General features: G+C 42.7%; 1 protein-coding gene across 2 annotated transcripts; it reads right to left on the bottom strand.

Annotated features, from left to right (window-relative positions):
* Window positions 1-93: 93 nt before the first annotated feature.
* On the bottom strand, window positions 94-12,046 carry LOC146980018 (SLAIN motif-containing protein-like). 2 transcript variants are annotated; one of them, XM_085790085.1, is made up of 9 exons: window positions 11,741-12,046; window positions 10,578-11,260; window positions 7,696-7,832; window positions 6,745-6,867; window positions 3,252-3,392; window positions 2,652-2,981; window positions 2,379-2,522; window positions 1,211-1,508; window positions 94-1,111 (listed from the first exon to the last, which is right to left on the bottom strand). In XM_085790085.1, exons 1-9 carry the CDS (start codon window positions 11,759-11,761, stop codon window positions 1,057-1,059), a joined length of 1,932 nt encoding a protein of 643 aa, XP_085646211.1. In that variant the 5' UTR covers window positions 11,762-12,046; the 3' UTR covers window positions 94-1,056. The 2 variants fall into 2 exon arrangements, with proteins under 2 accessions (XP_085646211.1, XP_085646212.1); XM_085790086.1 differs by having other exon boundaries at window positions 11,784-12,046.
* Between the last annotated feature and the right edge of the window lie 2,200 nt (window positions 12,047-14,246).

The following is a 14,246-nucleotide window of genomic DNA, read 5'->3' as shown; positions in this document are numbered from 1 at the left end:
GCGGATACTACGCACAGTGGTTGCATCAATTAGCATATGATGCAAACAGTCCCCAGCTCGGCATGCATGGATTAAAAACAACCTGAGATACAATTCAGTTCAGGGTAGACTTTATTATTATTTTTCATTACAGCTCCTAATTTTCAGAGGCACTCTGCATGAGGGTGCATAGCTGTCTAAGGCACACGGCCTTCGTGCATAAACATTGTCTTCATTACAGTGGTATCCAAAAGCAAACACTATTGTACACCTCTAGATATGCAGTAAAAATGCCTGGAAAATGCAGTACATTAACAGTACCTTAATGACTTGAGATTATTTCTGGAATTAGAAAGTGTTGCAGCTGAAATGCACCTTGGCACAAACCATATTTTCCTTTTTTTATATTATTCATAAGGGCAGTGTGGTTGACAGGAGTTGCATTGCTGTGTAAGCACAAAGCAAAACACAAACCTAAGAATTTCACTAGGAACGACTCACACATTCAAAAATTCACACAGATCATTATGGGACACATGGAAGATCTGTCTTATTGCAGTTACATAATGATGCAAAGGCTGAGGGGATACAGAAAAACAAAACCGTGCATGCAACACTCAGCACCTTCATCTAGTAGGAATTCACACAGAAAATGAACAGACCAGCAATATCATATCTTCATTTAAATTGTCTTCATATCAATTACATCAACAGAATAGTAATTACACCCCTTAATATTCCAGCAGTTCTCACAATACCCATAGAAAAATAATTAAAATTGACACAAACAAATCTTCTGGAAGCTCAGAGTTGGTCCATATAACAAGTGGAGTGTGCATGTGTGCCTTTTTTTGTCTGCCTACACATCCTCTCTGTGTATGTTGACAATGTTTCATGCTAGAGAAAGAGATGAGTCTTAACTATGAATCCAGTGCAGCCCAGCGCTCCAGTCTTAAATCAGGGAGGTTGTACGACACATTTGTGGACACAGTGGCTGTGTTTTTTGTACTCTGAGAGGTATTGTGGAGAGGTCAGGTGAGGGTTGCAGCAGTGGACATCCTTCATCACTGGCCAGACTCAGTAACAGCCATCTTTCCAGGACTCATCTGAGATTTTTGCCATGCCCAAAGACCTATTTAATGAAAGAGGGATTTAGTGTAATTCACGCTTTAGTGGCTTTGAACAAATTTGCTATATTAACAGCTTTGTAGCTTTCCATTTAAACATTCACCTCCTGGTTGGCTGTGAGAGTTTACTCCTGGTGGATGCTGATGACGCAGCCTGTCCTCGGCCAACAGCAGGCCTCCCTGCCCCAGTAGAGGCCCTCCCAGGTATGTAGGCTCCACCATTGGCAGAACCTGGGGACTGGACCCTGCGGCCACCTCCTGCAGGTGGTCCTTGGATGACAGGCAAACCTCTTGGAGGCTGACGACCAGGCGGCATGGAGCCCACTGGAGGTACAGCTTTAACTGGAGTCCGCAGCGAGAGTGGAGACTGGCCATTGCTACGCAGCCGACTACAGGCCATACCTTGAGGTGGAAGAAAGGCACAACCAATATAACACAGTCTCAATCCAGATGGTTCCTTTAACACAACTTGGGAAATAAAATAAATATTGTTAATACATACAACATTTAATATGTTATACTTGAAATCCTCATTTGCAACGTGTACAGAGTTTGAGGCAGGCCTGGGAAGATCAGTGTTGGATTATAAAGGATAAGTTTGGAGCAGAGTGGTGGAATAATCATGTAGCAGGTGACAAAAAGGGTTTGGGGTAAAGAGGTTTACCTGCACATTACCTGGGGGTTGTCAGGGAGGATAAGTAGTCAAGGTCTTGTCAATCGACAAAACAAGTAGTAGGGCAAAAAGTGGGGTGCTTGGTGGAACAAGTAGGTATGATCCATATGGTATGAGCTAGGTTAAGATTTATTCACATTAGTTATTCATTAGTTATTATAGTTATCTATTTTTAAAATGTTTTCTTGGATATAAATACATATATTATAACATGTAATATGTGTTTTCTAAACATTTCACTTCTACACTGCCTTTGATAGTGCATTGCTGGCATCCATCTATCTGTAGTACAGCATGGGGGCGCGGCCAAGAATGTGTATCATTCCACCCACGTATGTGTCCTTGTGCACGTGAAGGATATAGGCAAATGTGGAAGCATCTCATAAAAAATGGCTGTGCAGCACTACTGTATTCCACATGGTACCTTTAAGACGTTCTTCCTGTGTACATGTCAAATCCTGCTTGTGGTCATGCAAAGGTTAAAAGGGGGTAAGGTGGTAGGATAGAAGTGACATGATACAGAGGGCTAAGTGCAAGACAAATACAGGTGCTATTACATTGGAGGAATGGTGTGGCCCAGGTGAGGAGGGCAGGGTTACCTGTGGAGGGGGAGTGAGTCAGGTGGGACATGCGGTTGCCAGAGCTCTGGAGGTTAGCCTCCATGCTGCGGCTGTTTCTGACTGCCTCCAGTGAACGTAGGCTGGTGCGTGGGGCCAGATTAGGCATGCTGTGCCTCAACTCCTCTGCAACCATACATAACACATTTAACAACAGAATGCATATCACCACAGCTTTGGTACAACAACAATCTCTGTTCTGATCTTCCTAATAACCATATGTGTAATGGTGAATTATTACTGATTATGGCCTACCCTCACTCTTGGCAAACTTTAGCAGCTCGGCACTGGGGCCCTGGAGAGATCGTCTGGGTGTTCTTGTGCGTGGGGCCCCGAGTCGACCGTTGTATTCCTGACCGTGGTTGGAGATAGAGGGAGACAGGCACCGAGGTGAACCTAAGGGCGAGGGGGTGAAGCGGTGTCGTCGCTGGGGCATAGAGCAGAACTCATCCTCTTCATCTTCCAGGCTGTAACTGTCAAACTCCTGGTCGCTGTAGGTGCCACCACGGCGCAGAGACTGTAGAGATGCTGAGGAGCTGCGGCGGGATGCAGACGCTGAGCTGGAAGCATAATCCTGCCTGAGACCTGACAACAACAAAAATGCAGTGAAAAAAAGCACTGATACCAGGAGCAGTGCAAGTGTACTCACAGATTCATGCTCATATGAAAATCAAAGAAAACTGTGTAGGAGCTTCTGACTGACTTACTGAAATGTCTGCAGATGTTCATCCTTCGGCTAACTATGCTAATTCATTCTCCTAAATCATCAGTAGCCATTTACACAGTTCCACTCTCTAGATTTTAGAAACACAATTACAGAAAACATCCAGCACTCAATGTGACACTTCTACCCACTTTCTTCTTGCAGGCGAGCCATGATCTGGACATCGGTGAGATCCTGCAGCTTGTAGCCCATAGAGATGGAGTCATCTGATGTGCTGAGCTCGCTGTCTATTGAGGACTGAGAGCTCAGGGCTGATTGCATGCTTGTGACACCTGTAAACACAGTGGGATACGTGTCACAATGAGCTGCTTCTCACACACGTATGACAGCAACATTGGCCGCACTCTCTCAAACGTATTTCCACCTCTGTTGGTAAGAAAGAAAGTTACCATAAAGTTGGATTTGAAATAATGCCTTTGAGGGTTGTTTGAACAAATAAAGGTCAGGCAACACACCTTCATACTCATTCAAAAGGAGTGACACAATTTTGCTTGACTGTGTATAAGGACAGTTAGAACTGGACATGAGGCTAAATAAAGCGCTGTCTTGATTAATTTGCCTGCATTCATACCACAAAATGGGTGTGACAAATGTTCACCCATCACATCTGTGGCTACTAAATTGATCACAAAAGATTAGATGCCACCAGGATCTGTCACACTCTGCTCAGCAGATGACAGGGATTGACTGATCAGGCTTAAACAACTGTGTGATTGCCTTAGATAATTAAGCAGATAAGCTTATAACAATGTTCTTTTTTTAAAGTTGAGAAATATTGAGGCAAAGTTGCCCCATCATTCATAATCAGCTAGAGGTATGTGAGGCTTTACTCATCCTAACGCAGCTAACGGTGCCGTGATGCCTGTATTAGGGCAAACAGAGATGTTTGAAAATTCACCAGATTAATATATATATATTTTACAAAAGGCATTGGACACAGACCACCAGATATTTGAGAATTTCACATGAATGCAGACAACAGTTGTATGACAATCACAATTTAAAGTGATAATCAGTTCACCCTAACTTCACTCAAATGTATCCAGCAGCATCAGTCTGGAAAGGACTGTCTGCTGCTGCCGCTGCTGGCCAGAAAAGCTGTATGCAAAGTTCTCCTGCCAGGCGTGTCTGTCTGACACAGGCCCAAAACTCAGACTGAGACAAACAGGAAATGACAACATCATCCAGGGGCATTTGGTTATGTAAAAAGTCTGGGATTAGATAGGGTCACTGCCATCGAGGCAAGCATTTACAAATTCATGCAAAGATTTGTTATTTACACAGTTTTCACAACAACATGAGCATTGTTGGTCTGTCAGGCGCAGCGAGACAATGTGAGGAATAAATGCAGTGTAACAATCATTACCACAAAGTCACGACCATTAACATTACTTTACAATATACATATTTCACGCAGGTTAGAATTGCCAAAGACCTTCAATACACCACATGTTTTCATTTCCATTACGATAACCATCTTCCAGTGTATCAACCAAGCACACATGCATGCATGCATTCATGTGTTTCCTGCAAATTTCCCCTTCATGGGTCTAATAATAGAATATCTTACGTGCTGGGCAGAAATTGCTACATCTATCGCTTTCGAGCTGGGAGACCAACGGCAACCTGTGTAATAAAACAAGCTACCAAATACACATTTGCCTTTTCCGAGCATCACTTACATGTGTGACAGGGCCCAGCACAGTGGTACTGACCTCTATAGCTATGAAGTGTAGTAGTTTCTAGTTTTTGATCAATTGCTGTTCAATGGCTGCAATCATTTTGAGATTATGGGTGTGTATTGCATGGAATGTTCAGGCTAGAGTGGGAGAAGTTGTCTGAAATTGTCTAAAATTTCATCTTTACATGCTGCTCCCAGCCACAAATTACACTCTGCACCGATGATTTTTTCCATAGTTGTAGACAAACCTATCATCTTTCTCACAATGTGCTCGAACAAGCAGAGACTTACAGAATTTGAGCTTTGAGCCTCTGAGTGAGGCCAGTCCCATCCACCTGCCCAGAGAAAAGCAGAAGCGCTTCTTTTCTTGGCTCTCAAGGGTTTCCAAAATATTAACGGTAGAGACACCAAAAACATATTAACGAGTTTGGGAAGGTCTCTGGCTGCTTATAGTCTGCTTCTTTTTTGACAGAAACTACTCTTTTGTCACAATAAGCCCAAATGTGAGGACCATCGCCAAGGCAGAAAATCACCCTCTTTCTCCATTTTTGTGCCTGCACCATTGTCGTGGTAACCCTTTAAGTTGTCATAGAAACTTCTTAGTTTCAGGCCAGAGCCACAGCTGAGACCAATTAATGAATTAGGGACTCCTCTACAGTTTAACAACTATTTCACTGATATTTCTCACCTCTTTCTTTCATACATTCATATGACATCTCTGTGAAAACACAACCAGACACACATCAGTAACTAAATGTGATAACAGGAAATTTAAGTTGTAAGCCTGAGTGTTGACAGAAACAAACTGATTCTCGCTAGTAAGTAGATAAATTCAGTTTGGTGCGGTGCAGTTTGGCAACATTTCAGTTTTTGTTGTAAAAACTTTCTACTTTTGTTTTTTAAAGTGATATATAGACAAAAGATAGCATTATTTACTGTTATATTACACTGGCACGGTCTGCACTGCTGCAGCATGAAGGGTGGTGCTAGTGTAAGAAATGTTGCAGATTATCATTTTGTAATTATAAGTTTAACACTGAAACATGCTTCATGACATTCAGCTATCAGGTCCTTTACTTTTACACTATTGGCTGACATATTCAGACGAGGTGAGTGAGGACATCTATACTGTATCTGAGTGTTGGAGTGTATGGTATATGACCTATGACTGAGTGAAACTTGGAACAGACCTGCTCCTCCACCCTGAGCAGGAACGCACCTCATTTTCAAATTTCATCCTCCAGCAAAAAACACTTGACATTATTGGTTCTACTCTGGGAAACAGACAGTATCAGGAGAAGAGATTTCATATTTGTTTTTTCACCAACTGTGTTTCTGACTGAGACATTGGTCTGTGGTGCTTTGTCACTGTTTCCTACTACACTTCTCTCTCTCTCTCTCTCTGACCCAGCGAGTTGGATGGCAGTGCAGTGCTTTCACACACCTGGCAGCATGATGCAGTGCACACAAACACACATACACACACAAAAGATTCAGACCAGTCAACTGACTGACTGACTTTGTCGTCTGTGTTGAGTCATTGTGAAGTCCAACACACACATACACAGGTTCATGTCAGTGTTCGGTGTCTGTCTGATTAGCTGTCTGGACTTGATCGTAAGGCCATTGGTTTGATTTCTATGCTTGGACAAATGACACATTGCATGAAGTTCTTTGTCATGAAAACCTGACTGCAATACAGAAATACAATGAATGGCAAACAAAGGCTGCCTCGTAGAATAAAAAAAAACTAAATAAACCTGTTTTGAAAAATGGTTAGTAATGTACATTCAACCACCCCACTCCCCAAAAGAACACACAGCTGATGCATTAGTGTACACACATACTATCAAGTGACCTGTATCCTTACATTAACTGAGGTCAATCCCATTATTGTGTTGAGCAGAAAATAAGGAGCACAGTGTGTTAATGTCATGCCATACCTGAGCTGCCACAAGTTAGTAGGGATTTGTTAGTTGATTTGTGGTACCCAGGAGAGATCAGGCCTGAGCCTGCCGAGCCTGCCTCTGCTGATGGGCTGCTGTACATGTTCCTCCACCGAGATGCTGCAGGGGACAGGACAGGACAGAGGAGATCATACACACTTTAAAAGGACAGCATCAAAGAACAGTCGTGAAGTAAAGCCAAGTATGGCTGGTAGTAAAGTAAATAATATAAGATGTCAGTGCAGAATGAAGTTTTACACTACAGCCTTTTATACTTTATAGTTTTATGTACATTATCATGAAAGGTAGAGCGTTGAGGAACAGTCAAAACACTAACCTGCATACAGTTGTTAAAAAGGGATTCACAATATTCAAAATATTTTTTTCTTTTTACCCATTTTCTAACCCTTAATTACTATTCCTACATGTTCAGAAGTCAAGCTAAACCTGCTTTGCACCTGGCAGTTTCATGGCCCGGTGCTACCGTTTAAAAAAGAACACCTGAGCCTAGGGGGGAAGGTAATTCAACCCAACCCATGACTTCATGTAGTCATTCAGCCCCTGTGTGAATAACTTTGTTGTTCAGGTTCTGCCGTGCACAGGAAGCTGGAGCTGCGAGCAGGATAAATAATGAATAGAGATCGCTGAAACACACACAAACTTCTGTCCACACATGAAGACATACACACCATGTGCACATTCACTGTGAGTGCTCAAGCATTGTCATATGACTGAAACCCACACAGTCGCATGCACATGCACAGTGGAGGTGAACTGTAAATAAGAAAGCAATACAGGTCAGACACCTAAGGGGGTAAGACTGTCTCTGTATTTGTGATGGGCTGAAAGACTATTCCTCTAAGGGCTTTTGCAGTAAACATTTCAAGACACAGATCAATAAAAACTTTGGTTCACTTAAATGCAAATATATGTTCATTAAAAGCATACTCTGGTCCAAACGGTTGATCAGGGTCCGACATGCCATTTCTGTCTCCGGGCTGCGGTGATCAAGAACCTGCCGACACCATTTCAATGGAGAATCTGGCCCTGGTTCTGCTACTTGCTTTTTCGGAGACACATACAACCTGAAGAGAAGAGGTAGACAAGAAGAAAACTTGTTATGACTCTGGGAAATTCTAGCAACAACAATGGGTAACACAGACGGGGAAACTGTAGTCTGGAAAAGGCTGAAGAAGTAAGACTAATCTACTTTTTATTAAACATGCTTGTCAAAGGTGTTTGCCAGTAACTGCAGTGCAGACAATTTGAATAAGAGCAAGCCAGAGATTAGTGTGAACCACTGGAGTGCAAAGTATGCACTCTCTAGCATTGAACATGTGGTGTGTGCAGTAGGAGTGCTCTTCACAATGTGTGACACAGACTTGACTGAGCAGAGGGAGAAGCTCGCTGAATGTTTTTTTGGCAAAAGGACACCATGGCACTTCAAAAATCCCACATCAAACAACCAACGAGGCTGTTCTGTTTAGAGTTAGTAACGTGATCAGAGCAAACAGCGAGTGAGCAAATACTTTAGATAACAAATGCAACTTTATGGCAGCCTCAACCCGGGCCAGTTATCAATCTAAATTTGGCTCAGCAGGCTGTATGGGGTGGACTATAAATTTAGGTTTTGTGTTTGAAAACATTTTAGATCTGATGGTGTACTGTACTAGGGATAGATGGACGAACCAATATCTAAAATGTGATGTGTGCAGTTATCAGTGCGTTATATCTCAGTGCAAGAAAAAATCTTCAGCCTCATCTAAGAAGGGACCAGTGTGCCAACCAACTGAATCAACACTTGACTGGGTGTTTTCGATGCTTCCCCTCCAGCATGTCCAGTGTTGCCCCAGTGTGGGCAAACAGCCGTTAGTTCACCACAATCTTTGAACTGGCAACCACATGCGTGGATCCTTTGAGATAGATACACAAAGAGCCCGGACCAACTGGTTCTGGACCAATCAACTACAAATCATCTTCCCATTGGAGAAATACAAAAGGACCCATTTCCCACTGGAATGAGCAACAATACAGAGAGCAATATATTCGGGTCACGCAACCTTCCAGAGAGCTCAGCTCCTCTGTGTGGGGGAGTGGGAGCTGCTTCCTTCAAACACAATCCTGTGTTTGAAGTGGAAGAATAACACACGTCCTGCCTGCGTTTGATCCATTCAGGAAAGAGTTTTGGTTGCAGCTTGTCACCTGTTGCTGCCATCCACAAACCATGGCTCTTTTAGACCAGACATCGGGGTTGTAATTATACTGGAGAGGAGACTGTTAGATAATACTGTAAGAAGAGATTTTAAAAGATTTTTAAAATTAGCCCTATGGCTATTACTCTAATCTGATCATTTTGGATTGTGAAGGTGAGAGGCATCACAGAGCTAACTACTTTACTAAGATCTGAAACACTGTCCGAGGTCCAGAGTGACAACACTTCATGTTTCTTCTCTTATGAGGTCAATTCTCTTGTACAATTTTGATTCTACAAATACTACAAAAACGTATCAAGAGAAATCACGTGGCATCTGCCACTGTGTTTCAGTGCCTGCCGCGGTCTGGTCACACAGGGAGGCCCTCAGATCACATGCTGTGCAATCCCACCCAAAGCAGTTTAGCCATGCGGCAGCCTCCTGCCTAGAGCAGATCAGATTATGTTGCCGTTTGGATTATTGGATGTTTTGGCTATGATAACCTCGCAAAGCACATATGGTATGGCTAATGATGTGAAACTGAAAAACAAGTCATGAATGGTCCGGCTGTTAAGCTTCATGGCTGAGCTGCTAAAGTAGCCACTGAGAACACAATATGGTATCTGTTTTAGGCTACGCAATGTGCAACAGCAAAAACAAACACATACTGATTACTGGCATAAAATTAGCACAGATTATTAATGATTAATCTTCTATTTCGGTTCCTTTTAGGTGATTACATTCTGCTAATTAAACTGGACCAAAAGAAGCAAAGTCCACCTTGTTTCTAACAACACTGGCTTTTTACAAGCTTTTCAATGACCTGTATTCAAGAACAAGCTATCGCATATATTTCTTTGCTGATCTTTAGCACATTGTGTAACAAGGCTTAGATCATGAAGATCTATGTCAGGTCAAGTAAATAATGAAATCCATCATATTTATTATCATTATTTTAATTGTTTTCTGAAACTTAGTTTTGTCCAACACAGGACACTTATGGAATGCATTCGTTTTCAAATGGCGATAAAAAAAAATCCCCTCAATTGTTTTATCATAACCTGCCAAACAGGAAGCACAAAGGTCATGCTTTTTGTCTACCTGGGCCAGACAGTCAAGAGTCAAGTTTAAGAGAGAAGAAGCAGCAGCTTCTCACTCTGTAATTCAAATGTCAGCTGTTTCTGAAATTAATCACACAGGCCCCCGCTCCTTCTGCCGCCTCCACATCGCCTCAGTCTTTCTTCTCTCTGTCTAACACCTCATTCTTGGATCCTCATAGTTACATGTTTACCACTGTCAAGTGGTACAAGAAAAGACAACTTGTTTTTGCGGATTAGAAAAATAAATGCAGCATCAATGTCAGGAGTGAATTATGTCTAATTTTACGTTTCCGTATAGTTATTGCCCTGTGGGGGACTGACGCTGTTTAAAACTAGAGGATAAAAGAAGAAGGTATATGACTCATCTTGGTGAAGAGGCTTCCCTTGCTATGTGTAGGTGAACTTCCAATGAACCTAGTATTACTGGGTGTATTTCTAATTGTATCGTGCCTTACATTTGCAAAGGTGTTAGTCCAGCAACCTGCTCAAATCAAATGTAACTGAACTAAGTATGCACAGTGCAGCTGATGAAACATACCAGCTGTCCTCGTCTTCTACTTCTGCACACTCATCCTCCAAATCGAGAACATCCACCTCATCCAGTGCAGTTTGGTCCACCCCTGAGTCGCTCTCTGCAAGTGTCTCTGACTCATAACTTTCCTGAGAGGGGCTCTCTGGTGTCTGGCTCTGCCCCTGGGTATCATCTGCTCCGTTGCTGCAGCTCAAGCTGAGGAAGCCCCCACACGGACCCCGATCCACCTCTTCCTCGTCCTCCTCCTCGTCCTCCTCGTCCAGCCTGTTGGCCACAGGCAGGGGCGACATGTCCTCGCTGCTGCTACTGTCTTGTGGGGGTGACAGCTCAAAGTCTGTGCTGCCCAGCTCACCACTGTGCTCCAACCTGAGACGGGAGTTGGTCACCCCTTCACAAGTCAGCCTCTCATTGATGTTAGCAGCGGCTGTGAGGTTGCTGTTGCTGCTGGCACCTCTGTGGATGATAGTCTTGCTCCCCCTGTTGCGCAGGGTCTCATTCTGGACTTCCAACCTACGGACGAGCTCCTGCAGCTTTCGGACCTCCTCCAGCTCCACCCCTGCCAGGTCTTGACCCCCCTCCTCTTCCTCCTCGCACCCGGACTTGGAGCTCTCCGTGAGGCCAGAAGGACTGCCATTATCAGGCTGGGGGACCACGCTGGCACTGTCCGGGACCACCACCATGCTCGCACTCTGTGAGCAGAGAGAGCAACATTAACATTAACATGCATGACAATAGAGAGCAGCTGGATACGACACGGTTTCATATGAGCACATACAGTATCAATGGTGCGTTTCAACACACCACTGGGTACAGCAACACAACCGCAACTCAGGTCTGGTGGGATAAACCAAACCACAGAGGTTAACAACAACACAAACTCTCGCTACTTTTAACCACATACAAAGTTTTTCGTCGTAGTCACTCAACTAACTCTAGTATCAAGGGCGCCGCTGTTAGTTTGTGCCAACAACGACCACAAGTATTTACGTGACGCCAATCACTTTTCCTCACCGTTACCGTTGCTAACTGCAACTGTATTAACCGCCTCCTGGAGCTAGCTGCATGAGGATGCTCCACACACCATTACACCAACACGGAGAGCTGCGGTGATACACAGTAACACCTCACACAATACATAAATACACGTATGTTTACACACTCTGGCTAACCTTAGCTACGGCTAGCAGCATGCTAGCAGCCAAACAGTCGTACCGGTGAGTGAGCCGTGTTGTCCCAGTTGTCCCAGCGAGCTGCTGATGACTGAGCTTCGCCCGCCACTCGGAGCTCAAACCCCTCTGTGCGCCAGCGACCGCATGAATGAAGCAGCTAATTAGGACCGGCCGAAACGGTCCACGGCTCGGGACTGATTGTCGAGACACCGGGATAACTCTCGGTTGGCTAGTCCATGCTCTCTTGTTGCTGCTGCACCGCCGACAGCGTTCATCACCTCGCTCGCTGCTAACTAGCTTGTTGATGGACTTCAGATGGCCCACTGACTGAACTGAACAGACCTGCAGCGGCGGCGGCGCTCGCCCCTCCCCCTCCTGGAGTCCACTGGTGCTTGGCGCCCCCCATGGACGAGATGTGGTACTGCAGTATGAATATATATTTATGTATTCTCTATTGTGACCATTAGGCGCCGCTATTTGCCTAATTATGGTCCAGCACTCCTTTGTACCAAAAGTGAAAACTCAACCAGTATTTAATCTGCAGACAGTGACAAATGACTACTGGAGGATGGCAGTCAAACAGAGAAAGATAAATTAATAGGCTATTAGGTGATGATTGAGATGTTGAGTTTTTTTAAATGTGTGTGTACGCATTTGAAATTATACAAGATAGGCTACACCTCACTTGTCATTGTTGTTCAAAAGTAGCCTATACTAGCTATTACAAGGTGATAATCAGTTAGGAGGGCACATATCCTATGCCTCCTGATGAATACATTGTTGTAGCTACTTATTCTGGACTTCACTTTGTCTCTGTAGCCTATACAAAAATTGACAAAATGAGACTGCTAAAGACAAGAAAAGAGGTTATGAATAAATGCAACAAATCAAATTATCAAGAACTTTTTCTAAGTTAACAATAACCTGTTGGATCGCCTCAGTTTGTTGTGTTTTTTTCTTCTTCATTGGTTGTACGGGCAACGTAAAACTCATGAGAAAAAAGTACAATTCAGGTAACCCCCCACTTCTATTATGCCTGTTGTTGTGTTTGGGCAAGATGATGCTAAGGAAGCAGTGATGCAACCAGAAGTACCTGTATAACTTGTTTTATGAGAGACAACAGTAGTGCTTCACACCTCAACTGTTGATGCATGAAAAATACAATAATGATGCAGATGTCACAGGGAAACTGCTTATATAATCCTTACATAAATCACATGTGAAAGTCTTTCAATAGATGGATCCATAGTGCTTTTGAAGGCACAGATTACAATAAGATGTGTTTCTACCTCCTGTCATTCAGTTGTGTCCTCCTCTGACACAATGCACAGGCAGGTCTGATCCTGAAAGATAACCGGAAAAGAAAACAACATGTAGCTTTGTGAAAGCTGTCATTAAATTATTTAAATAAATTAAAAAAAACAAAGTCAGTTACATGATATACAATACATCTTTGTTATCAACTACTTGATATGCTGTTGTATGAGCAAGTTTGAACAGGCTATGGTGGAAAAATAGAGCATTGAGCAACCGTCACACAGAGTCTGGGGGAAAAAACACATGCTTACTGATCCATGATGTTCTAATTTCCTTCTTCAAACTATGCTCTCAAAAACACATTTATAATACAAGGACAGGACTTATGTAGATATTTTGCGATGCATTAGCCTACCTGTGTACCTGTAGATATGACAAAACTAAATTCAGACAATTCAAACTCAGTTTTCAAACTGGATATTGGACGGTGTAACACCTGCAACTGATCCACTCCCTTCTCTTCAGCAGGCTTTAACCTGTTGTAATTCTGACATAGTCAAATGCAGGTACCTAATAAATAGCCAAGCATAAACTAGAACAAGTGACTTTGACCTAAGACTACTTTAATATCTCTTCTGTTCCTCTAATTTTGTCCCCTTGAATATGTAAAAAAGAGAATTATGACAAAGTCTGTTATAAATAACACCTTATAAGTTATAATAAGGTGTTATTTGTAAAAGACTTGAGAAAAATTTTAATGGGTTATAATTTATAACCCATTTACTTTTTTCAAATTTTTTCTTCTCTCAGCATGCCTTATGCTGCTATTTCACATTTCTGGCATAGGACTGGAAATAATACACTAAATTTGATAGAGAAACTCAGTCCATCTCAGACCATCAAATGCACTCAAACCATCCTAACTTTCCTGTCTGACAGCTGAATAATCAGCGTTTAGAAAAATACAAAGCCCGTTGCAGTATCTGAGAGTGTAATCCAAGTTTTTTCATTTTTCTTTGCCACTCATGTCCTTCACACATTAGAAACAAGCTTTGCTCAGTAAACTTCAAAGGGTAGCAAAACATGGTGCTTTAGGAATATAAAATGTTCATTAATGCAACTCAAGCAAATACATTTTTTGACACATTTTTTTATTAAAACAAAAATATCATCTTAAGTTTTATTTTTCAGAACATTTCCTGAATGGCACCATTTACAGGCATACTTATGGTATTGTTAACATAGTGGT

The sequence above is a fragment of the Trachurus japonicus genome, chromosome 10, assembly GCF_045865225.1.
Source record: "Trachurus japonicus isolate A0001 chromosome 10, Traja_1.0".
Classification (NCBI taxonomy): domain Eukaryota; kingdom Metazoa; phylum Chordata; class Actinopteri; order Carangiformes; family Carangidae; genus Trachurus; species Trachurus japonicus.
This window is presented reverse-complemented; position numbering and strand designations above follow the sequence as displayed.